At 42.2% G+C, this 26,967-nt stretch overlaps 1 protein-coding gene across 1 annotated transcript; it reads right to left on the reverse strand.

Moving 5' to 3' along the window:
- On the reverse strand, window positions 1–26,967 carry POLR1B (RNA polymerase I subunit B). Its single transcript, XM_081255054.1, has 15 exons — window positions 26,735–26,967; window positions 23,280–23,447; window positions 22,882–23,028; window positions 21,548–21,680; window positions 18,627–18,763; window positions 17,499–17,722; window positions 16,753–16,924; window positions 13,627–13,798; window positions 12,600–12,881; window positions 11,370–11,503; window positions 7,480–7,650; window positions 6,739–6,900; window positions 4,452–4,643; window positions 3,547–3,800; window positions 1–2,943 (listed from the first exon to the last, which is right to left on the reverse strand). Exons 1-15 carry the CDS (start codon window positions 26,909–26,911, stop codon window positions 2,061–2,063), a joined length of 3,408 nt encoding a protein of 1,135 aa, XP_081111180.1. The 5' UTR covers window positions 26,912–26,967; the 3' UTR covers window positions 1–2,060.

A 26,967-nucleotide genomic window follows, 5' to 3' on the forward strand; every position in this document is an offset into this window, starting at 1 on the left:
AGATATTTTTCTCTGCTTTTCATGGAGTGGCATAACATATTAATTCAATCTTTTGAGTATATTTTTCCTTTAAGTAGATTTTTTGCTTGTTCTATTCTTCATTTATTGAGATTATATACCTATATATATTTACACATATGAATTTCACACACACACAGATCTTGTATATACCATTCTTACTTGAGTAAATACATTCATTTGGGTTCACCAACACTCCACTCAGAGATACAAATCATCATCAGTGCTGCATATGGCAGTTTGTTTCAGCAGACACCCGTTTGTTCTGCCAGCAATCCATTCACAGGGGAAAACCTTTCTTTCAGGCTCATTTCTAAATCCTTCCTTTTAATAGGTACAAGTGCTTATATTCTCATACTCCAGATCCATCATTTGTGTTCACAAACACTTCATTTATAGATAAAAACACATCACTCGTTCTCATTAGATACACTCGTTGTTACACCAACATTCAACTCAGAGATAAGTAACTTACCATTCAGTGTTGTGTACACTACTTTTCTTTGAGTAGGTATAGTCCTTTCCATTCTAACCACATTTTATTCCAGGGACCCACAATATGCATTGTATATAGGTGTTTCCTTTCTGTAGACACCTTCTTTTGTTTCTGTTTTCTACCAACATTCCATGTATAGACATATTTTGCTTCATTCTCTTTTGTGTATAAATCCTTCCTTTCAGTAGTTACATTCATTTAGATTCATAAACTCTTCATTCAGGGAGATATAAAAGTATAATTCAATTATGTATATGGAAATGTCTTATGTTAATATATTACTGTTCTGCCAACATTCCATTCATAGAGATACACGGCATATAATTGTGTGTATAGTTTTTCCCATTCTACAATAGTTTATTCTAAAAAATACCATTCCTTCTTATGTTCAGGTATTTCCTTTGAGTAGATAATTTTGTTTTATACAAACTGTCCATTCATAGATATACTTCATATCATTCCGTGTTGAGTATAGCTCTTTTTGGATATTTTTGTTCTAGTCACATATAGAATTCAGTCTTAAGTTGTATTTTTCTATGTGTTTTAGCAGCCATTCACTCATAGACACGTTATACACACCATTCAGTTTTATCGCTCTTTCCTTCAATAAATACATCATTTTTTGTTATACCAAGACCCAGTTTCTAGAGACACATATCAATCTTTTGAACAACTGTTTTTATGGGGCGATATATTCATCTGTGTTCTGTCCATAGTCCATAGGGTAGATATCAAGTTCAGTGTTCTTACCATAAAAACACCAAGAAACAAAACAAAAACAACAACCCACAGGAGCACAAGGAAGCTTTTGGAGGTGACATTTATTACCAGGGTTGTGGTTATCATTCACAAGTGTATGCATATGTTCAAACGCACCAAATTATATACATTAAATAGGTGCAGTTTTTGGTATAACCATTACACTTCAAAAAAGCTGTTAAAATTTTTCTACCTTTGTTTTTACTTAGAAAATACAAAATTACATCTAGATGGCTCACATTGTTGATGTATATTGGACTGTTCTGCTCTACATGGACAAATAAATGCTTGACAGGCTCTGCCTGCGGAAAGCAGGATATGAAGAACCTGGGGCTGGAAAGACTTTTCCCAGAATATCCTTCTATTTATCAGTGTATCTTTTTTTTTTTTGCGGTACGCGGGCCTCTCCCGTTGCGGAACACAGGCTCCGGACACGCAGGCTCAGCGGCCATGGCTCACGGGCCCAGCCGCTCCGCAGCATGTGGGATCTTCCCGGACCGGGGCACGAACCCGTGTCCCCTGTATCGGCAGGCGGACTCTCAACCACTGCACCACCAGGGAAGCCCTCAGTGTTTCATTTTTAAAGAGCAACAAATAGACTGAAAATCATCTTCAGTAGTTATTATACCAGAGCAACTCAGGAACTCTGCATTCTTAGTTGCCAGGTCTTGGTTGAGAACTCTTAACCTTGAAAAACTCCAGAGTAACTATTAACAGCTCCAATGAACTACAGTTAACATTTTGTTTTAATCTGATAGCAATCTTGACCCAAAAGGCCAGCGTCAAGTTAAACGATATCCAGTTTCACTTTGATGTTCATAGCTGCCAGTTCAGCTACAAAATACCGAAAGACGTAAGGCACAGAAACAGTGTCGATGGTGTCACTGCGATTACACAGAGCACAGTTGTACTTCCTGTTGCGCATGGTGGACCACGATGGGGGTGGCTTCTCCAACAGCGGGGAGAGCAGACTACCACATTTCACACACACGTGGGCTACAGACCGATCCGAGCAGTTGAAGAGCCGGTCGTGAAGGAGGAAAGATGTACCATGAGCTAAAAGAGCATCCCGCTCCATCTCCCCAAAACGGATTCCACCCTGGACATTTCTTCCCCCGATAGGCTGGTTAGTGACTTTGTCTCTGGCTCCTGTTGTCCTAACTTGGAATTTGTCTGAGACCATGTGGCGTAAGCGTTGGTAATAAACCACACCTATGAAGATGTCTGCATCCAGCTCTAGCCCACTGATGCCACTATACAACCTCTCAGTGCCATAGTAGTTGTAGCCAGCAGCCTTCAACATCTCACCAAAGTATTCCAGGGCCGAGTTCTCCTCTGAGAAGATGAAGGGCGTGGCATCATGGCAGAGACCGTGTAAAGCTGCAGACTTCCCTGCCATACTCTCAATCAACATCCCGATGGTCATGCGGGATGGAAAACCGTGAGGGTTGAACAGAATGTCCGGGACCATCCCGCTCTCGGTGAATGGCATGTCCTCAACTGGCCACAGTCTGCTCAAGATGCCCTTCTGCCCGTGACGACTGGCAAATTTATCCCCAATAGTGGGGTTCCGAGGGACTCTTATCGTGATGCAAACACACTTGAATTTGCCATTTCCAGTGTCATTACTGCACACTTTGATGTTATCCACAATACAATTTTCTTTACTCCTAGGAAAAAATAAACCAGACAAAATGTCAAAATGTACAGAGATACCAAGTTTTACTGATATATTTAGTGCTTCATAAAGGATATCTGCAAAACTTATTCTCACCTCTATTCTCCAATACACATAGAGCTGGTATCCCTAAAAGTATTTATGAATGGGGCTACTGATTCTGTTCACTATAGAACTGTGTTCATCTGAAAGAATACTAGCAAGAAAGGCAGCTGAAGACCTACTGAAACCAATTTTACAGTTGTAAAATAAGCTTAGCTAAAATTTTATTTTTATTAAGAGGTATAATGAAATCAACATTTTAGCTAGGAAACATTACTAACAACATGTCCGAGAGAGATGCTCAAGTTTGAATAATATAGTTTTAAAACAAATCACAGATAACTGATCAACTGCAGTAGACTGACAAGTAGAAGAACAGAGGCAGTACGACAGACCCCAGAGCTGTCTCCTTTAAGAAACGTCCATTCAGTTAATAACTAAGCCACCACTTACATTTTCTCCAAAGATTCTCCTGTTGAATAACTTGCATTGACCTCCAGCAACTTCACTCAGAAACAGCCTTTAAAAAACAGCACTGGTTATGCGAACTTACTTATAGTACATCACAAAGCTTTCCCCGGTGTTGAGGTTTAGGTAGCTGTAATACGGCTCTCCGTACTGCAGTTGTGCTCCAATATGTGGCAATCCGTCGTCATCCAACGTCTGCAGAATCCGTGGGTCACCAGGTTTGACTCCGAACACCAGACTATCATCTCCTTGTTTGATTTTTTCAGACAGATCTATGTATTCGGACTTGTAGACACTTCCATGGGCAAAGCCTCGTTCCCAAGAGGCCTTATTCACAATCTGTGCAGTCAAAGAATCATTAAGAGACCGAGACCAAATGAGAAGAATTTTCAAAATCAACCCGGTTAGAATTACAACTGGTTTAGGCATTTGATTTTAAAACTATCCACATTTCCTAAATCACCTATGCTAACTATTAAAATCCAGGCACATATAAAGGTAGATATTTCCAAGACTACTTTACATTCATTCGACATCTACTCATACTATGCACTCAAATAGGCAGGCTATATGCATATGAATATTTAGTGATATCCCTCAAGACTTGTCACTTTTTTTTTTTTTTTTTAATGTGGTACGCAGGCCTCTCACTGTTGTGGCCTCTCCCGTTGCGGAGCACAGGCTCCGGACACGCAGACTCAGCGGCCACGGCTCACGGGCCCAGCTGCTCCGCGGCATGTGGGATCTTCCCGGACCGGGGCACGAACCCGTGTCCCCTGCATCGGCAGGCGGACCCTCAACCACTGCGCCACCAGGGAAGCCCAAGGCTTGTCATTTTAACTTAGACCAGGAGTTAACTATTTAACAGAACAGTCACGCACCAAATACTAGGCACTTGGGCACACAAGAAATACTCCTTCAGTGACCTGATGGTAAACAAAAAAGTTAAAAATGAAAAAGGATGGAACTACATCTCTTGGTAAAACTTACCATGGCATCTTCCATATCATAGCCAGTGTAAGAAATAACAGCAACAATGGCATTTGTCCCAATTGGATAGTTATCCATGTCATAATAATCATACATGTATGGTCTCACTAAAGGGCTCTGTGGAGTCTGAAGACGATACAGTTTATTATCTGACCGGTCTTGAAAAGTGAGGAGTGGAAAGCCCATAGTCTGCTTACCTACAAAGGGAAAAAAATTAGTATTTGGTTTTTTCCTCCTTGATTATAAAGGTGACATATAAAATTGGAAACTAAATATTCATCATAGGGGAATGAATAAATAATCATGCTGTTTATGTTTACTACAGACTAATACTTGGGGTGAAAATGAAGTAGACAAATGTGTATCAACGTGACCCATGAAAACAATGCTGAATGAGAAAAAGTACAGAATGACATTTAATAGGATGCATTCATGTACATTCGCCACACATCCCAAACAATTCTAGACCTAGTTTATGGACACACGTGTAATGTAATAAAAGCATAAAAAGGGGATGTAAAGGATATATACAAACTACAGGATATTACTACTCCTGGGGGAAGAGATGGATGACAGTAACTACTATCTAATTAGATTACTTTCTTACACACACACAGACAGACACACAGACACACACACAGACACAGTAGAGGTTGGTATTTGTAAATTATGCACAGTGAGATAGGTACGGGGGGCAGGTAAGACGCTTCTTTGTACTACTACCTTACAGTACAGAGAATCAACTCAAAACGATTTTAAAAACTAAAATAAATAAATATATACACGGGAATTTTTTTTTTTTTCCTTCCCCACCACCACCCCTAGCCACCGCCTGGGGGGGAATTTTTTTTAAAAAGGGAGACTTCCAGTTTCCAGTATAGAGAGATACTCCTACAATATCAAGCCCAACATGTAAGTATAAAATCCAGAAAAGAAAATCAACTACACACTACCTGAAAGCACTGAAATGTAATAAAAAATAGAAATTAGAGAGGGATTAACATTTGGACAAAAGGAACTTCAGAGTGAATTTCCAGTTTTTTCGGTTTTTAATGTCTTGTTTCTTGTTTTTAATTTTTTGCCTGATGGCTCAGTCAGTGTAGTGGCTAAAGCTCAGAAACCCACAGTCTTATTGGCTTGAAGAATCAAGGAATAGAGTTCAGAGCATGACAGTAATTGGAAATGTAAGGGGGGAAATTTCAGAAAGGAGAGAACCATAAAGGGAGAGGCTTACATTCTGCATATAAACTGAGTCCACATCTTTGGTGGACTCTGTCCAGCACTGTGTGCGGTGGACAGATGTGGGCAGCCTCCCTAAGGTAAAAAGTGCACTTCAACAGCTGTTCAGCTAGCTTCCAGTAATCTAAAAACCAGCCCTCTTCTGAGGAACAGAAGAGAATCTAGTCTTTACAACATATTTTCTGTCCACAATCCAATCCAATATTATTAGACATACAAAGAAACAGGAAAACATGCCCAAGACTCAAGAAATATGCAATCAATGGAGACTGATCTTGAGATGACCCAAATGTTGGAACTGGCAGACAATGATTTAAAAATACCTGTTATAACTCTGCTCATGTAATGGAAAATATGTTCACAATGAATGAAGATAAGACTCTCAGATAAAACAGAAACTATAAAAATGAAACAAATGGAAGCTCTAAGCTAAAAAATTAAGTTTCTGAAATAAAAATGCACTAGATGACAGTGAATATGATAGATCAATAAAAATGATCCAATCTGAAGAAAAAATGATTGAAGAAAGAACAAAAATCCAGTGGCTTATGGGACAATACTAAAAGGCATAACATATATGATGCATAACTGAAGTCTCAGGAGATGAGAGAACGAGGCAGAAGCAATATTTTTAGAAATAATGGCAGAAAACCATACAGATCTAATTTTTTAAAACAGATTTAAGGGACTTCCCTGGTGGCGCAGTGGTTAAGAATCCACCTGCCAACGCAGGGGACATGGGTTTGAGCCCTGGTCCAGGAAGATCCCACATGCCATGGAGCAGCTAAGCCTGTGAGCCACAACTACTGAGCCCGCGGGCCACAACTACTGAAGCCTGAGCGCCTAGGGTGTGTGCTCCACAAGAGAAACCACCGCAATGAGAAGCCCACGCACCTCAACAAAGAGTAGCCCCCGCTCACCCCAACTAGAGAAAGCCCGCTCGCAGCAACGAAGACCCAACACAGCCAAAAATAAAAAATAAATTAATTAATTAAAAAAAAAAATACAAGCCCTCTTCTTCTGTGCCTACCACCACCTTCCCCTCCACCTTACCCATCTGGCACTGGTACATGTTTCTCGGACTCTGGTTGTGATCAGAGAAGGGGATGAAGTTGGCGATCACACTCAACAGGCTGTGAGGGAAGAGCTCCTGGTGGGTGGTGACGCCAGGCACAACCTCATCCTCAAAGATGGCAACGTTCATGAAGATCTGGAAAAGAGGAAGGACGAGGAAGTTCCAGGCACGAAACAACTGTGACTGCTGACACGGATTAGCTCTATCTCTCAGAGTTTAGTTCTCACAGACTTGAAAGAAAAACTTCCCACCCAGTATCGTGAACACTGAAGGGATCCACAGTTAGAAATACCACATGCCTTACACACTTCATTCTAAATCTACCCTGGTCCAACTGTGAAGGGAGAGAGGAAGGAGGAACATTTTTTTTTAAAGTACCACAAAGCCCAGAGTTCTGCAACTGCAGAAATGTAGGCAAAGATTGAGCACGGTTCTAACGGAATGTTTCAGTCTCACCACCCGAGGCAGAGGTGGCTGCCAAGGAACGTGGGGAGTTGAGCGGGATGGCAAAGGCAAGTAATGTGACTGCCAGCCCTCTCTCAAGCTTGATGAGCGTGAAAACTGCTGCATGCTGGTCACAGAAGAGGCAGAAAATAAGCTTTGACTTTCTGTCAAATGCCCCAACTGTAATGATAACAGCAACACTTTTAAAAAAGAAATAGTTACTAAGTCTCTGAAAGTTGCATACTATACAATCACAAATAGTCTATGTACCTGTTCCATAGTTCCAATTAGTTCTTCTTTGCCCAATTCCAAGTTCTGCACAGGCCGCACCAGTCTACAAGGAGTGGTAAAAAGGTACAATCCTGGATACAGACTTGGTTTTCCTGTCATGGGGATCAGGACCACCTCCATCCAGGGAGGAATTCTTTTTTCTCTCAAAACCTGTTCTCAATTAAAAAAAAAAAAAAAAAAAAGAGTTCAATTAAGAATAAATGAAGTATTTTACATCTATCTCCCCTGCCACCCAGGAGGTGGGTATAGTGGAGAAGCAGATCAAATGTGAAAAGCAACATCTTTAGAATTAAATCAGTTTTGCAGGTAACAAACCTAGTGCCCTGCCAGTCTCAACCCCACACAGATGGCCGTTCGCCCCATATCCAGAGTTGACAAAAGCCCTACTTTCTTGGGGGCTCAGTCCCAGTATCAGGCAAACTGCGTACAACTGAGACTGGGGAAAAGGTAAACCAAGAATGTGTGTGTAGACATACTAAATGAAATTCTATCCTCTGATGTCTAAAACATAGATTACTGGGGACTTCCCTGGTGGTCCAGTGTCTAAGACTCTGCGCTCCCACTGCAGAGGGCTCAGGTTCGATCCCTGGTCAGGGAACTAGATCCCACATGACACAAGTAAGAGGTCACATGCCGCAACTAAAAGATCCTGCATGCCACAACGAAGATCCCGTGTGCCTCGACTAAGAACTGGCGCAGCCAAATAAATAAATACTAAAACTGTAAATAAATAAATAATATACAGATTACTGGTGTTATTTTAAAATGTATTCAGTGAAAAGGTCCTTGCACCTGGGACTTAAAAAACAAGCAAAAAAACCTTCTATGAACTCCTGGGTGAAAGGAGATATACAAACTAAAATGACAGAAATGTGAAAAAATAACAAAACCAGTATAGCAGAACTTATGGCGATTCACAGTTAAATTATCAATAAAATGAAAGAATGAAAATAAATGAATGAATTCTTAGCTCAAAAGCTAAAACAACAAAACAAACAAAGTACAAGAAATCAAACGGAAAGTAAAACCTGGAATCAATGAGGCAGAGTACAGAAAAACGTTGAAATTAATAAATCAAACAAGTCTCAGTTCTTAAAGTAACAGGACCCACTGCTTGATCTAATCAAAAGGGGGGGATGAATATATTGAGTAAAAAATGGCAAAGGGGGAAAAAAAACATCGGAACAAAATTTTAAGTCCATGGGTCGCTTCGCATATCTCTCTGAAACCAAGATGAAATGAATAAAATTCAGGTTACCGTAACAGGCGGCGGCAGAAGTGAAAACATTAAAGACCAACTTCTATATCAGAAATACAGGTATCAAGGAGCTATCCCCAAAGAAAGCACTGGAGCCGGATGATTTCACAGGTGAATTCTACAAGACCTAAGACCAGATGACCCGATGCTGCACAGACTGTTTCGGAGCACTGAAAACTAAGGAAAACTTTCTAATTCTTTTTATAAAGCAGAAATTTGTAAATGTTGATTATAAAAAATCTTAAGTAAAATATTAGTCTTTAAGATAAGTATTAGTATCTATTAAGTATTAAAATAATGACCAAGTGGGATTTATTCCAGGAATGTAAGACTCATTACTCATCATTATTATTAGAGAATGATCACTGTTAGGGAATGAATTAATATAATACACTTAATGCATCCAAGGGGAAAATCTCACAATTTTTTCTCCATGGATGCCAAAAAATTAAACATAGAATTACCATATGATTCAGCAATTCCACTTCTAGGTATACACCCAAAAGAACTGTGTGTGTGTACACACAGACACAGGACTATTATTCAGCCATAAAAAGGAATGAAATTCCAACACATGTTACAAAACAGATGAACTGTGAACACATTATGCTAAGTGAGATAAGCCAGACACAAAAGGACAAATATTGTATGGTTTATTATGTACCACTTACACGAGGTACCTAGCAAAGTTAAATTCATGAACAAAGTAGAATAGTGGTTACCAGAAACTGGGGAAAGAGGGAATGGGGAGTTCCTCTTGAATGGGTACAGAGGTTCAGTCTGGGATGATGAAAACGTTTGGAAGATGGATAATGGTGATGGTTGCACAACAATACGAACGTACTTAATGTCACTGAACTGTACACTTGAAAACTTAAAATGATAAATTTTGTTCTATATATTTACAAAACCACCCAGGGACCAGTCCAGAGTAGTTCCCACTGGCCAAATCTGATACAATTTGAGCATCAAAATAAATGATCGTAAGAGAACACTCATGAAATAAAATAAGCATCTATAAATCCATGCTAATAAATGAACACATAAATAAATGGGAACAGGAAAACTCTACCTTACATAATAGCAACTAGTAAACATAGAACAAATGATGGCATTAGAAAACAACCATGTGGCAACCATTACACTAATAAGTAACTCAGCAAAGAATCATCAATGGAATGGTAATAAATTTGCAAAGAATTCATCAACTAGTGGGTGAAAATTTGATGAGGAAAAGGGCTTTCACAGAGCTTCCAAATCTCTCTCTACATATTACTTATTACAGAAAAAATTAGTAATAGTACAGCAGACTTAATCTAAAGAAGAGAATCTTAAAGTGATCAAAGTTAATGTCACCAGCCAGAAGACCAGCCAACATCAAGTGCCTCCTGAAAAGATATCCTGAATCTCATCATAAGAAAGCTACATAAAACAACAGTGTCTACAAAACTGGCCTGTACTCTTGAAAAAAAAAAAAAAAAAAGAGTCAGACATTAAAGGCTGAGGAACTGTTCCAGATTAAAGGAGAAGAAACAGGCCAACTACATGTAACACATGATTCTGGACTTGGTCCCAGACAAGGAAGAAAAAAACTAGCTATAAAGGACGTTATTCAAGACATAATGGAATAATCTGAGTATCAGCTGTGGATTCCACCAAGCTGACCTTCCCTAATTCTGGTAAGTGCACTGTGGTCAATGAAGAGAAAATCCTTGTTCTTAGAAAATATACAGGAAAATCTTCATGGAAAAGGGGACACATCTGTACACTGCTCTCAAACGTTCAGAACTGAGATGTACACAGTATTTAGAAAAAGCATACAAATGCTAAAGCGCATGGGGCAAAACCAACTAAACAGGACAGAGCGTATACTACAAATTCGTCCTACTGCCAAACTAATGGCCATTAGCTAAGCAACAAAGACTCTTATTAGGAGGAAATTTTAAAGATTAGTTTATTCAAAGAATGTCATTCTACTTGGCTTTTTTTTTTTTTTTGCGGTACGCGGGCCTCTCACTGTTGTGGCCTCTCCCGTTGTGGAGCACAGGCTCTGGACGCGCAGGCTCAGCAGCCATGGCCCACGGGCCCAGCCACTCCATGGCATGTGGGATCTTCCCAGACCGGGGCACGAACCCGTGTCCCCTGCATTGGCAGGCAGACTCTCAACCACTGCGCCACCAGGGAAGCCCTCTACTTGACTTTTAAAAAAATGTATTTCAAGGTATCTCAAGACCCAGAATGCAACAAGTTATGACTTATATAGTTTCAATATTACTTGAAATATAAAGTCCATATTTCAAGGTCCCCTATATGCCACTAGTATTTACCAAGAAAAAAAAAAGTTAAAAATGTGTTAGATTAGTAGACTAGGGCCTCAGTGGAACCACCAAAAAAAAAGTACAGGTCAAATACCTGTCACTGACCCAAACTGATGACGTCAGTACAAGGCAAGACGCTGCCACCAGAGAGAATGTATGGGCACTTTTGTAATTAGCTTCTGACCTCCAGACCCCTTGACACTCGAGAATGCCCTGGGGCTACCTCAACAACTAGAAAATGACTGAAAACCTAAGACGGAAGCACAGAACAATTCACAGAGACTCAAGATCACCTTAAAATGTCGGAGAGAATCGACAATGCCAGGAACGAGCTCCTTATCCACCCAGCCAACCATGACACCGTCCAGCAGGACAGGGTAGCACTCGCTGTACGGCCGATGTGGAGCTCCATCAACTGGAGTGACGCCTGGTGAAGCGAGGAAACGGAATGATCACATCAGGATGCTTTTCCCAACATTTAACTTTCTCTCCAGGTTCAACAATGCTTCATCATTTTAGCTGTCTAGTCATCTTGTCTCTAAACCGGAATGTTTTTGTATTGCCTGAGTAAATATCTAAATCATTTCAGCAAGGACCCCCCAAATCTACTGTCTCTAATTGCCAGTGAGGAGAGTAGCGGGGGGACAGGGGTTTAAGGGAGGCTTTTCCCTGTACACCTTTTGTATTTTGATTTCTGAGCCATGTAAACATATTAACTTTTTCCCAAAAATCTAATTACATTCGATCCTCACTGTTCACATATCACAAGTTTGCCTACTTGCTAAAATTTATTCGTAACCCCAATATCAATACTAGTGGCGTTTTGATCATTTGAGGACATGCAGTGAAAATTTTGAATCGCCGATACACGTGTTCCCAGCTGAGGTCAAACCAGGTGACGCGCTGTCTGTTTCAGCTCATGCTGTAAACAAGCGTCCTTTCCGTACTCTGTTCAGTGCCATGTTTTTTGCATCTTTGTGCTTTTGCTGGTGATTCTGCTGTTTATAATGGCCTTCAAGCACAGTGTGAAAGTGCTGGTTCCTAAGCACAAGGCCGTGCTGAGCCTTATGGAAAAACGTGTTAGATAAGCTTATCGTTACAGTGCTGTTGGCTGAGAGCTCAATATTAATGAATCAACAATATACATTAAATAAGGCGTCTTTAAACAGAAACACACATAAAGCAAGACTATGTACCAGCTGATGAAAACGCTGTGACAAGAGGCTCAGAGGAACCTAATCTTTTGTTTCCCCAGGAACAACAGCTCAGTATCTGCTAATTCAGTGCCAGGGGTGACTTTACAGAAGTACTGCCAATACCAAGAATCGACTCTAACTAAATAAAGAACACTCTGCCATGAGCCATCAACACCTTCTGAAGACAGCAAGTGCTTTACAAAATGTCACAGGTTATCCACCTTACAAGAATTCTCTGCTCAACCCCCAAAGAAGCACAACTTAATAGCTTTGCACCTGTTAAAACCCACACAAGCAAACAAGACAAGACTGCTGTACACCACCTACCCAAGTTGCAGAGCAAAGCTGGAATAGATGCTGTATACACAAACTGTGTGACGACCTCACATATGGCAGTTAAGTGGTTCATGAGACCACAGGGCTCCCCGTCGGGGGTGTGCACGGGGCAAAGGAAACCCCAGGACTCTGGCAGCAGCCTGCGTACTGTGGTGGTCCGCATCTTGGCAAAATCTGCCCCTCTGTGCACACAGCGGAAATGGGAGAGATAGCGTATGAAGTTCAGCTTGTCAGCCACAACACAAAGTCCGGAATCTTGCAGGAAGCCAAGACCTTAATAAAACAAATGTCATTGAAAATGGGCTAAACTTAAGGAAAAAAAAAAAAAAAGCCTTTTACTGGAGGCTCTGATAAGATAAAACCTCAGAGTACACTAGAGATCAGAGTGGGTTATCACAAAGTTTACTCAGCTCTGGTGAGGGGAAGAGCTTAAAAAACATAGTAAAAATCCCCAGATTTCACAAATTGTTTTAGCCTCGACTGTTTCTCCATCTCCTCTACACTATCTCCTTTGTGGGAAAACATTAAATGAGTAATAAAATAGCAAGTAATTAAATGGGATTCATCCAAGAGGGCTGGATAACACACAAGCATTTGTTAGCCCTTAAGGAATCTGCACCAGTATCATCTGTTTAAAAAAAAAAAAAAAAAAGATTTCCGGGCCCTCAATAACCACTTTTTAAAGTTTTCCAGTCATTCTAATACAACTGGTTTAGGGATGCGCATGTCTAAGAACACTCCCAGACAACCCATCTAGTTAACCTTTCCTCAGAGATCTAAGCTTTCTTTAGTTTTCTAGAAAGAGGCACAGGAAATGCATTTGATCATTAAAATTAGATTTCAACTATACAGACAGGCTGTCTACAGCCCAATATACACCTGTCAGAATTTACAATGTGAAATCTGTCTTTGAGTAAGAAGTTCACTTTTGAAAAGAATCTCTCAGCAATATATAAACCTACATTACACAAATAATTTGAAAATCATAACTAAATGGAGCCTCTCTATTTAATTTCACCTGTTTTAGAACGTAGATTCCCAGTAGCAAGAAGATATTCAAATGGTTTTGTAAGGTCTGTTCCCAGATTTAAAATCTTCATCAAATTTTCAGTGTTTAAGGACACATTGGTCTTCTGAGCCTTCTTGTCTATAGCTATTTTAATAGATGCTAACCAAGCTTCCAATTTTTCCTGAAATAAGAAAAAATTTAAATTTTTAGGTATTTTAATGACCACAAGTTGGATATTTACTCTTACATAACCTGCACATCCATAACAAAAGCCCACTAATTCATACATTTGACAAGGAAAACTTCTAAACTATAAACCTGAAAGAACAGCTTTTCAAAGTACTGTTACAGCTCAGGCATTTCTTGAGACAGGAGATACAGACTTCTGCAGTGCTGAGTTTCGCCTCGGCACTGTGGACATCTGGCTGGATAGTTCTTTGTGACGAGGGGCTGTTCTGTGAGCTGTGGGATGTTGGCCCTTAACCATAAAAATGCCTCCAGACACTGTCAGAGGTCCCTTGGGGTGGAACAAAACCGATCCCAGTCGAGATTATCCACAGTAATGGAAAAGAACCAAAACTGGTTTGCTTGGGCCTTAGAAAAGTTTTTAATTCAAATGCTCTTATCAAACAATCAAAAGACCTTCAACCCCAGAAACAGGCAACAACAACAAAGCCCTGAGACAAAGCAGCAGCCCGCTGTCCCAAGAACAAAACAACTAAGAAGAGCCCGAAGTCCCCAAATGACACCCGACACACAGGACCCCTGACAAGCCAGTAGGAAAGACCGACACGTTCTTCTCATATAAAAGCTGAAACATAATGGAAGAGGAAGAGAAAACAAAAGAGAAAAGAGGAAAGAAGTCAGAGATGAGGAACAGAGATGTGGGTACAATGCTCTGGAACTGGAGACGGGGAGGCGGAAGGAGTGAGCTAAACTCTCCTCCTGGGTCAGAGGCCTGCCCGTGGTCTCTTCGAGGTCACCTAGCATTTGCTGGGCACGTACAACAAGCTGGCGCTCTGCATGTTTACTTGAGCCTCACAACAAACTTTTCCTCAGGAAGCACTGCAGTACAGGACCTCTGAAAACCCGTGGGCCAAATGCATTTCAGTATTAAGAACTGTTTAGGCTTCAGAAAGGTGACAGACCTTTTATTACCTAACACCCATGATGGAGACTGAGGCACTGGCTCATAATCAAACACATTTCTACCCTGACACACAAACTGTCATACTAAGTGTAGCAAATGAAAGTTATAAACAGCCTCCTGTTGGTTAGGATCAGGTCTTGCTGCCAACTCCCATTTTTCTTTTGGTTCTCATACTTTCTGGATCTGGAATTGCAGGTGAGCGATTGTGGACCCGTCTGTGCGGTCTGCACACTCAGTACGTGCAGAAGCAAGCGAGAGCCCTCCAGGCAGGAAGCCTTCCCATGAGGCTCACCAGCCTCTCTGGTAAAAGGGCTAATGTGAAGAGATGGGCGGACAAGCCTACGAAGAGCGAGGCAGCGCTGAGAAGCAGGAACAGCATCTCCCCATCTGTGCTCACAGTTCAGAGGGGAATTGCTTCAGCGTCCCTCACTCCCCAACCCTGTTAAGCAGCCTCGGACCCAATCACAGGGACCTCAGTCTCCGTGGCAACGCTCGCTGAGATGGTTATACAAGCCTGTCATTCACATCAGGTGACTGTCGTGTACCTTCTGAGGATTGCTTTCATGTCCCGAGTTCAGAGGTTTAAAAGCTTGAGTATCACGGAGGCAAAGGTAAGGAAATCAGACACTTTTAAGCAATGGATTCTCTGAAAAAGTCCCAAGTTTCCTTTCCTCTGTTGCTGAAACAGGTCACCTTGGTAATGTCGTGCAACTGAAGATACTTCTAACATGGCCGGCTCGCAACGAACCCACATGCTTCAGTTTAAGGAGTCTTTCAAGGTGACTGAAACTTCTGCCTGATTTGAATGTGTATCAGGGAAATTCTAGGCTACCAAAATTTTTCAATCTAACTTTATGGACAGCGCAGACAGAAACAAAAGTTATTACCTTCAAGTAAGAAGTTAATGACGGACCAGATTGGGGACTTGGAGCTTTTTACTTCGGTCCTCTCCACCTTCCCTGCCGCTGTCCTGCGATCTCTTAGATTCAATCTTTTTTAGGGATGATATTCAGAATATAAAATGCTACCAAGTCAACTTGCTTATAGAATTCTTTCTGTGTCATGCCAACATTCTCTGCCAACACACACAGAGTCCTCATCGTGTACAGTGATCACGTCTCTGCGATCCTGTCTCTGTGAACACTGCACCGGCGAGCACAGAAGCTCTGCCCCTAGGCGAAATGCAGGGCTAGACTTCAGGGAGGCTCTGGTCGTTGACAACATTTTCGTCAACTCATCAATACAGGACCTCGTTTTTTGTGTTTGTTGAGAGACACCTTAGTTTATTCTGTTGATTCGTGACCACTGAGCTCAGAGCAAACAGCACCGTAACTCATGCCTGAACAAAGCCTGTCTAATCCAAGTGTTTTCTCCAGAAGGAACGTCGCAGCCTTCTCACGCTTAGGAACACTAGACGGTACTTCAGCGCTGAGCCTGGGGGGTCACTTTAAACAGCAAAATCACCAACAGAAAGCACATAACTGTGAAAAACATGGCAGTAGAGTCCCTTGTTTACAGCTCATCAGACCTCAGCTGGGACCATGAACATCAGGAAACTCCAATTCTTTAGCACTCTGTGCATGTCTGCAAATGATCATGAGGGTGCTGATACTGTTGGTGTTCCAAATAAATATTAGCGAGTAGGTGAATTCACAAGTACAGACTCTGTGAATAATGGGGGCTGACTGTATGTGTGTATATAGGCCATTTACACTTTATCATTAATGTTATGACCAAGATTTGATATTGTCTTTATTTAGCTTCTATAAAAACATTAAAGAAATTTCTGAACCTGGCCAAGCTAAGATCTGTAAGTCCCTTACTGCTAAACAATCAAACAAACAAAAAGTAGGAAAAAAAAAAAAAAGACTACATAAAATGCCCAAACTAAAAATTTTAAACATGCAGGAAACAATACTGCTGGAAATGGCCACATCATCCCACAAGAGGTACGACTGCTCTGGGGTGAAGCAGCCTGCATTTACCTTCAGAAACATGAGGAAGAGCTGCCCGGGGGTCAGGACCTCTTGATTCACTAAACTGTCAGGATTCTCCTCCATGCACTCTCCTTTGGCTAAAGCAAAGAGCTTCCGGGTCATGAGACAAAGCACGTAAAACTTTTCAGTATTGGATTTCAGGTGGATACAGATGCACTGGCTGCCAAAAGAGAAAGAAAAAGCTTAAAAACGATTCAGCTGCTGATACTACTCGATGTCCTACTGAATTCAGCTTCTCAGCTGTACTGGCCATTCAAATGCTCAGCATGTGGCTCGTGGATACAGATCAGACAGCGCTGGTCTAGAGCAGGGCTCCTTTAATAATTACACAGTGGTTACAGAAGACAAAGTCCTAGCCTTAGGGAAATAAAGGGACGTGATGCCCGCAACTTTCAATGATGCAGAAAGAAAAACGTTGATGATATGCAGAGAGAGCAACAAAGCAAAGTGGTAAAAATGTTAAGAACTAGTGAACGAGAGTGTCCAGTGTACTATTTTTGCAGCAATTCTGGAAGTCTGAAGTTATTTCAAAAGTTTTAAAGTACAACAGAAGGTATGAAGCTACCAGAAAAAAGAAAGGCGAGGATGACTGCAGAAACAAAGCTAGGCCCTACTTTGCTAAGCCAGAACCCTACCCCCAGGGCCATTTTGATTCCCAGATGACTCAGCCCCAGCTACATCAATACAAGGAAGCATGGACACCCTCCACCCCCAATAAACAAAAGCACACATACTTGAAGAGAAACTCTGCAGCGTGTTCATTTGGGTACCAGTCAGGAAGATTGAGTTTTACCCTGAAGCGTTCACCCAGATAGCTAAGGACCTGTTTTTGTGTGGAACATCCCTCTTCCATTACGATCCTTAACATCTGAGAAACAGAGTTCCTAAAGAAAGAGTCATCTTCCTTTCCTCTGATGACCTCCTGAAAAATCTGATAATCGGAAAAGCTGACAAGTGCCTAGAAAAGAAAAAAAGGTTCTTTATAAAAATTGCTAATAACTAAACCATCTTAATCATTTAGTAACCATTCTGTTCTTTTTTTTTTTTAATACCCGAGAAAAATTAGCTCTCCACCATCGCTGAATCTAAGTGAGCTCTTCAAAATCAGGGCAATGCTTGTATGATAGACACCAAGATGGTCCAATGATCCTCACCTCCTGGTATCCACAACCTTGGTCTCCTCCACATTGAGCCAGGGCTGGCCAGTGTGACCGACCGATGGAATATGGTGGAAAAGTTGAAGCATGACTCTCAAGGCAGGGTCGTAAAGGGCACTCCAGCTCCTGCCTTGTTCTCTTGCTAACTCTCTGGGGAAGACAGCTGCCTCAAAGCAGCCTGTGGAAAGGCCCACATGGAGAGGAACTGAGACCTCCTGCCAGCAGCCCACAGTGACTTGCCAGCCATGAGGGAACCGCCTCGGAAGGGGATCTTCCAGCCCCGGGCAAGCCTTCTAAACAACAGCAGCCCCCGCTGACATCTCACGGCAACCTCCGGAGACCCTGGCCAGAACTGCCCAAATCTGGAGACACTTCCAAACTCCTGACCACAGAAACTGTGAGAGAAATGTTTAGCGATGTTTTAGCCACTGCCTTTTAAGTTAACTATTTTTTTTTGTTGGCCGCGCCATGTGGCTTGCAGGATCTTAGTTCCCCGGCCAATGATCGAACCCAGGCCCTTGGCAATGAAAGCAAGGAGTCCTATCCATTGGACAACCAGGAAATTTCTTGAGGTAACTTATTATGAAGCAGTAGTAGATGCCAGCACAGCATGAACTCTGACGAGGACAACCTATCCATCCTGCACAGGACACCACTTCCAATGACTCACTCCCTAACGAAAGAAGTATATTCAGTAAGTCACACCTTAAGTGCAAATCCCAAAGGAAAGAAAAACAGTTCTTTCCGGTAAATAAAGTTCAACATAACCGTGCCATTTTCCAAGTAGTGAAGGTTCATATTGACGGCGGAATGTTCTTCCCTCACACAGTGCATTGAAACTCCTATTTAAACAAAGAGAGCAAATAGTCAGAAACTCAGCAATACTACCATTAAGTATAGTATGCATGGCTACAATTAGAGACTGATTTTTAGCTCAATTATAAGAATAAATTGTTTAACTATAAGGCTCATGAATGCAAAATGCTATCTTGTGAAGCCAGGCACTGTCACGGAGAGTGATCAAACAGAGGCCAGGTCACTGTCAGCCAGAGACCGAGGGGAGTGCCACATACCCTGAACCAGAAGAGTTCCAAGGCCTGTACCTACACCTGGCCAAGTCAGCCGTCCTTCAGCACCGTAAGCAGTAACATAAATACATGTGTTCATTCAGTTTGAAAAAAAACTGAACACAGTAGAAAGGTTTCCCACTATGAAATTATAACACAGAAATGCTTAACAGAAAAACAAAAAATTATACATATATGGGAGAAAAATATCAAAGACTCTGCTTGGATGCATCTACTTTTCAATATCGGGTGGACCAAGACGTGCTTCAGTTTTTAAGTAAAAATAAAAGACATATTTTTCATTTTCACCAAGAACTTTATTGAACAATATATTCACCCTTTTGCTCCACTACCTTCTGCCATTTTTCAGGCAACTTCATAATTCCATCTTCCCAAAACTTATCTTTTGAGCAAAGAACTGTTCCAGGTGCCTTTTGCAATCTTCCAGAGAATTGAAATTTTTTCCATTAAGAGAATTTTGGGGCCTCCCTGGTGGCGCAGTGGTTAAGAATCCACCTGCCAACGCAGGGAACACGGGTTTGAGCCCTGGTGCAGGAAGATCCCACATGCCACGGAGCAACTAAGCCCCTGCGCCACAACTACTGAGCCTACGCTCTGGAGCCCGCGAGCCACAACTACCGAGCCCACGTGCTACAACTACTGAAGGCTGCGTGCCTAGAGCCCGTGCTCCGCAACAAGAGAAGCCACTGCAATGAGAAGCCCATGCGCTGCAACGAAGTGTAGCCCCCGCTCGCCACAACTAGAGAAAGCCCGCATGCAGCAACGAAGACCCAATGCAGCCAAAAATAAATAAATAAAATAAATTTATTAAAAAAAAAAGAGAGAGAATTTTGTAAAGGCCAAAGTAAATGGCAATCCGAAGGAGCAATTTCTGGTGAATACAGGGGGTGAATCAGAACTTCCCAGCCAAGATATAACAGTTTTGCGTGGTCATCAAAGAAACATGTGGTCTTGCATTATCCTGATGGAAGACTATGTGTTTTCTGTTGACTAATTCCAGACGCTTTTTGTCCAGTGCCACTTTCAGTTGGTCTGATTGGCAGCAGTACTTGTTGGAATCAATCGTTTGGTTTTCCGGAAGGAGCTCATAACAGAGGACTCCCTTCCAAGCCCACCATATACACAACATCACCTTTTTTGGATGAAGACCGGCCTTTGGTGTGGTTGGTGGTGGTTGATTTCACTTGCCCCATGATCTCTTCTGTTCCACATTATTGTACAGCATCCACTTTTCATCGCCCATCACAATTTGTTTTGAAAACGGAACGTTTTCATTACATTTCAGTAGAGAATCGCATGCGGAAATAAGGTCAAGAAAGTTTTCTTCGCTTAACTTACGTGGAACCCAAACATCAGACCGATTCACATGACCAAGCTGAAGCAAATGATTTTCAACGGTTGATTTGGATATTTTGAGTATGTCAGCTATCTCCCGCATGGTATAATGTTGATTTTTAAAAATTTATTTATTTATTAATTTTTGGCTGCCTTGGGTCTTCGTTGCTGTGCGCAGGCTTTCTCTAGTTGCGGTGAGCGGGGGCTACTCTTCACTGTGGTGCGCAGGCTTCTTATTACGGTGGCTTCTCTTGTTGCAGAGCATGGGCTCTAGGCGCATGGGCTTCAGTAGCTGTGGCATGTGGGCTCGGTAGTCGTGGCTCGCGGGCTCCGTAGTTGTGGCTCGCAGGGTCCAGAGCGCAGGCTCAGGAGTTGTGGCGCATGGGCTTAGTTGCTCCGCGGCATGTGGGATCTTCCTGGACCAGGGCTCAAACCCGTGTCCCATACGTTGGCAGGTGGATTCTTAACCACTGAGCCACCAGGGAAGTCCTATAACATTGATTTTTCTCAATTAATGTCTCGATTTGATCGCTATCAACTTCAACTGGTCTACCCGACCGTGGAGCATCGTCCAGAGAAATCTCCAGCACGAAACTTTGCAAACCACTTTTGACATGTTCGATCAATCATGGCACCTTCTCCACACACTGCACAAAAACTTTTTTGCATTTCAGTTGCGTTTTACCTTTCTTGAAATAATAAAACATAATATGCTGAAAAATGTTGCTTTTTTTCTTCCATCTTCAATGTTAAAATGGCTACACAAAAATTCACTAATTTTGATAAGTCTTTTTTTATTTTTATTTTTTATTTATTTTTTTTGCTGTACGCGGGCCTCTCACTGTTGTGGCCTCTCCCGTTGCGGAGCACGGGCTCCAGACGCGCAGGCTCAGCAGCCATGGCCCAGCCGCTCCGCAGCATGTGGGATCTTCCCGGACCGGGGCATGAACCTGCGTCCCCTGCATCGGCAGGCGGACTCTCAACCACTGCGCCACCAGGGAAGCCCGATAAGCCTTTTTTTAGATGCAGGCTGACATGACAGCTGACACATACAATCTAACAAAATTGTTTCGAATGAAGTTAAAGACAACTAAGTGCTACTAGAGCCGTCTTACGGGGAAAATCGAACGAACCTTTTGGCCCACCCAATAAAATAGCTTAAATTTTTCTAAAAGAACATTCCAAAAAATCACTACTACTTACCATACTGAGTATAGCCAGGCCCTCTGCTCTTCCATTTTGGTCTTACCATTGCGATGGGGAAATTTCTGCGAGGCATAATCAACATTCGGATAACTTTTTCGATGCCATTGATTATAAAATAGCCTCCCATTTCCTGCCAAAGAGACGAATTAAAATTTGTTAAACAAAGATATATAACTACCCGTAAACATGAAACTGACCAACTGCAATCACCACCCTCATTCCTAAACAGATGTGCAAAAGAGGTGCGCTCGGGCAAGAGGAACTGTGGATCCCTCGGAAACTGCAGACTTTATTAAGTCTTCTTAAGCACATTAAAAAGGCTGTAGAGACTTGGGAGAAAACTATGGAAGAAAATCATAGCACTTTCTTCTACCAGATCTGGACCTAACCTGCCTTTCTGTCCCGAAAATGACTGCAGTCTTCAAACGATGTTAAAAAACAAAAACAAGTTACTCCAAAGAGAAGTGTAAAGATGAAAACAGTTATCGTTTAGCTTCCAGACAAGTATGGTTTCTTGAGTAAGTTAAAAATCTTTTGACTGTACGGAAGCTCTGGAAACCAGAAATTTGGATTAGCTAAATAGGAAAATATTTTTAATATTTAGTAAGTTAATAGAACATTTCTGTAATTAATAAGGAGCTACTATGAAGCACGCATATCACGCTGAGTGCTCCATGTCAGCATAACACTTAATCCCATAATAATGAGAGAGAGCTACGTGCCCATTTTCAGAAGAGAAAACTGAGGCTCAGGGAGATTAAATTTCCCAAAGGTGCGGGACTGGTAAGCGCAACAGCTGGGTGTCAAACCCAGATCTGCCACCAAAACCCTCTTCCCACCACACAACACAGCCCCCTGTTGTAAGCAGAGTCTGCATGTCTTGATGACTTCAACTTAATACTGCAAAGCCACCTAACAGGGCTTGAGTGGAAGGTATATGAAGCATTTAATACGTCCACAAAATCTGACTGTGGGTAAAGCAGACATTTGAGACAGATATGTGGGTTCAGACAGCTTTAAAAAAACCAAATACATATCCAAATATGTATCAGTTGGTAGGAAAAGCCTACCAATTCTTTCCCCATAATAATAATATTCTCTAACGGGAGTGGTTTTTTTTCATACATTGTCTCATCTGAGACTCATTATGAGGCCTATGCAGTGTGCAGACAAAACATCAATGCCCCACGTTACCTATCCAGAGACTGAAGCAGAGAAAGAAATCCGGACACCCCTCCCGCACTCCCGACAAGCTTCCTGTCCTCCCTCTCCCAGCTCAGGCGCTCTCTACTGTCACCTGGCCTTTTACTGCATGGGACCCCTGTAGGTACCTCTGCTTCCTCGTGGTGCTGGATGAGGGCTTTTGGAGGAAGGTTGTATAAGTTGCAAAGCTTGGATTTCACCATGATGGGAACATAGCCAAGAAACTGTTTAATGACTCCTTTTGAGATTCCATTCACTGCCCAGCTGATATCGGCCTAAATGAAAATAAGAGAGAAAAAAAATTATTTAGTAAAAAAGGAAATATCCAGATCTACAAGAATGAGTATCTGAAAAGATTAAGGCAGAAGACCATCAACTAAATGATTTTTATGCTTTAGATTTAAAAGATGGGATCTCTTGGATGACAGCACTAAGAAAGGAGAATTCTGGTATAAACTGTTTTAGGCACCAGGCTTATTCTCAAAAACGTACAGTGTGCAAGTCATACACCGTCTCTTGTACTCACTGTCAGCTTTCCCCGGTAGGTGCTCCTTCGGCCCCGGCATTCTGCTGGATACACATTGAGCTCTTTACAGATGCTCCCTTTTGGAACTGTGGGTGGACTGAGGACAGCATCCACGATAGTGAGGGAGATCCGCTCCTCTCGGAAAGCAAACTCAAAGGGAGGGATGGCCTGGAATACAATTCACACTGTTAACTGCTTGCACTTCCAAGGTATGTTTTCTCTAAGACTCTTTCAAAGCCCATGTGTTCTATAAGCATGGATGGCTATAATGCTAATGTGACACATCTGAACAACAGCTAAAGCGACATCCAGTCTACTCATATCTTAAGTACCTAAAACTGTAATGCATTAACAAGATGTTTTTTGACTGTCTACTACATGTCCGATTCTGTAGTGGGTTCTAGGGATACAGCTGTGTACAGAACAAAGCTGTTCTCTGAACCAAGTGCTTGACTTCTCTATTCTTATATATAAAACACACACACACACACACATCTATTCTTTTTCAGATTCTTTTCCATTATAGTTTATTATAAGATATCGAGTATAGTTAGTTCCCTGTGCTATACAGGAGGTCCTTGATGTTTACCTATTTTATATATAGTAGTGTATATATGTTAATCTCAAACTCCTAATTTCTCCCCCACCCCTCCCATTCTTACCTTGTACCCTCTGCATGCATAGCAAGACAAATGGGACTCCTGCTAACAGAGCAAGGATATGGACACACCCTACTGATTTAGCAACAGACACTCTAATAATGCCATTCTTTAGGCTGATCTTTGTACATTTCATTCCACGGTGGCCTCATACTGAAGCCAGAGCCATGCAAGGGGTTGGTGGTGGTCATGGCGGTTCTTCCCCTTCCACAGCAGTTGCTTCTTTGTACCACTCCCTGGGGGAAGCGCTGCTGAACCGAGGAAGGGGAATCACTGAGTTCTCCTACGTATCAACTCTGAACAACCTCCTGGCCTTATGCTAAAATAGCAAGAATGCCAAAAACGGAGCCAAGAAGCAATTATACTCCAATAAAGATGTTAAAAAAAAAATGGAGCTAAGAATACGAGGGAGGTTCTTCCACCTCACGTGAGTTCAACTGACCTTTTCTAAACTTTAAAATTTTATCTAAAGCTGGTATTTTAGAATTCAGTATTTTATTCTAAAATAAAAATTGAACATATTTCCTATTTCAGGATAGAGCATTAGTTTACAAAAGGAGATTAGAAGATTCACTTTCTCCAGCCATTTGCTGCACTATCTATATCTCAACACAGCCAATTCTCATTATTCAAGATAGTTATGGTCCATAAAGTGACCACAAGCGCTGAATCAGTGAATTCTGAACCTCTGTTCTCAGGGGAAATACAAAGTTAGGTTCCTGCCAGTCTCTGATCACAGCATTTCATCAACTGATCAATACATAACCTTGCTTTATGTGGGTTTCTTTCTTTCTTTCTTTTTTTAAATTTATTTATGCATGCATGCATGCATGCATGCTGCACCGGCTCTTAGCTGCAGCACCCGGGATCTGCAACACCAACAAGAAAAACATATGAATGTGAAAAACGGAAGAAACTTTGAAAGGAACACTTTGAATCTGCTGGAAAAAAATGAGTGTATCTCTCTTACTATCTCATTTTTAGTATTTAGTGTTTATTTTGAAACAAGAAGGCAAGAGTGTCACCTTATTGGAGCTGAGCTGGGATGGCTGTGCAATGGGCAACTCAAATTTTTTGTCCCTGCAGATGTTGGTGAGTACTGATTTGGGGGTTACAAATAAACTTTAGCAAGTAGGCAATTCACAAATGTGACAGACATATCAACTTGCACTCACAGTTGGAGGAATCTACTCCAAAGAAACTGGGCAAAACAAGATCTGATGAAGGCTATTTTCCCCTTGGTTTTGTAAACATTAGTCATTTACCTTATTGTGCTTTATGGAACATTTTCAAAAACTAAATTGCAGCGTCATTATCTGGGTCAGATTTTCTTCATGTATTTCAACCAAAACAACATATCAAAAGAGACTGACTATACAAGCAGAGTTGAGAATCCAGATGTCTTCTAATAAGCCAAACATTAAAAAGATACACAAAAGTATCATTCATCTACTAATTTCATTTCTGCTTTAGAAAATATTTTTTATAAAGAGAGTTAATATAAAATTGGTCTATTTTACAATGAATTCGTATTTTTAAGATTTCTCAATTTCAGTTTCTAATAGAGTAAACAAAAGCTCTTCGGGAATCGCTCAAGAATTTTAAGAGTGGAAAGGGGTCCTGGGACCAAAAAGTTTGAGAACTGCTGGTCCACATATTATCCACAAAAATCTCTTGTGTAACGTGCTCCATCATTTTAGGTCAAACCTTCCTTGATCATCTCAACACTGGGCTCTTTTTTATTGTTTTCATAAACCCCAGGGCCAGTTAACTTTTAAGTAGACGTATAATTTTTCTCATAGACACGATACAATGAGTCCAGGCATGACAGAAATTATTATTTCCCATCAGACAAAATTATCTTGTCTTCTGCAAAGAGGTCAAGGAATAATTAAACTTCGAAGAAGCCTCAATGGCTCCATATTATTTGCGGAATAGAGTTCAAGCATCAGAGACTGGCACGGCTCTCCACATTCTCTCCACCCCTCCCCCAGTGCAAGCCCCACCCAACAAAAGCACAGGGTAGAGTCCCCTTGAGCTGTGCTCCTTCACTTCCCCTGGAGGGAACGCCCTTTCCTCTTCAATGCGTGTAATCCTGCCCTTTCTCACACACCTGGACTAGCTGGACCTCCTCTGTGCTCCCGGAGTACCATGCGGCCGCCCCTTGTCAGAGCAGTGCTCCAGTGTACCGGCACCGACTGCCTTCACAGCCCCACCTCCTCACCCAAAAAATGATGCCAAGCAAGAACTGTCTCTTACAGGCCTGCCTCTCCCTCACCCTTAGAGCCCAGTGCCTGGAGACATGGGGATGCTTACTAATGAGACCCTCCCCCCACCATCTTCACCTGAACTCTGGTACCATCACCCTCTAGACCAATCACTTTAATGTGGAGGAAATGCTACGTAATGATGGTACCAATCACTTCCTGTGGACCAAATGGTCCCTACGGAACCTCTTTTTTTATGCCTCACTGATACCTTCCTCAACACAGACCCGCGCTGAGCCTAGCACGGTCAAGGAGTTACAACTATTTGAAATTATACTGTGACCTCCCAGCCCTCTCTCTGGGACCCCTGCCCGCGGCCTGTGCCCCATTCCCCCCGCCTCCTGGATCTCCCCCTCCCAGGCCCCGAGCCTCAATCACCTCTCCCCCGGCCCTCCTCCAACGCCCCCCAAGCCCCCCACGCCTACCCTCGCCGGGCCCCTCTCCTCCGCCCGCCTGGAACAGGGGCTAGGGGCGCAGGCGAACCCAGAGCTGAGGGGAGCCTGGGTTCGCCTGAGGACGCCGCGCTCACCTGCACCGCGTGGCTGAGCCCCTCGCGCACAGCGTAGTTGAAGGACTCGACATGCGCCCGCGTCAGCTCCTGCAACTCTGGCTTTTGCTGCTCCCGCGGGATCCCGTAAGAGGGGTCGGTCAAGTGCTTTAGGCTGGGCCCACTGGGTAGGTGCCGCCACCGGCCGCCGGGATCCATGAGTTCGCCTGCACACCGGACGCCAGGAACGGCTCCACACGCGCCGGAAAGGATGG

This window comes from Mesoplodon bidens, assembly GCF_964165515.1.
Source record: "Mesoplodon bidens genome assembly, chromosome: 14".
NCBI classification, from domain to species: Eukaryota; Metazoa; Chordata; class Mammalia; order Artiodactyla; family Ziphiidae; genus Mesoplodon; species Mesoplodon bidens.

Coding starts and splice junctions, on each gene's coding strand:
- POLR1B (XM_081255054.1), bottom strand. CDS start 26,911: ATGGATCCCGGCGGCCGGTGGCGGCACCTACCCAGTGGGCCCAGCCTA. Junction 13,799..16,752: donor TCTTCCTCATGTTTCTGAAG/GTAAATGCAGGC, acceptor TTCTTATTTCAG/GAAAAATTGGAAGCTTGGTT. Junction 2,944..3,546: donor AGCTTTGTGATGTACTATAA/GTAAGTTCGCAT, acceptor ATTTTTTCCTAG/GAGTAAAGAAAATTGTATTG.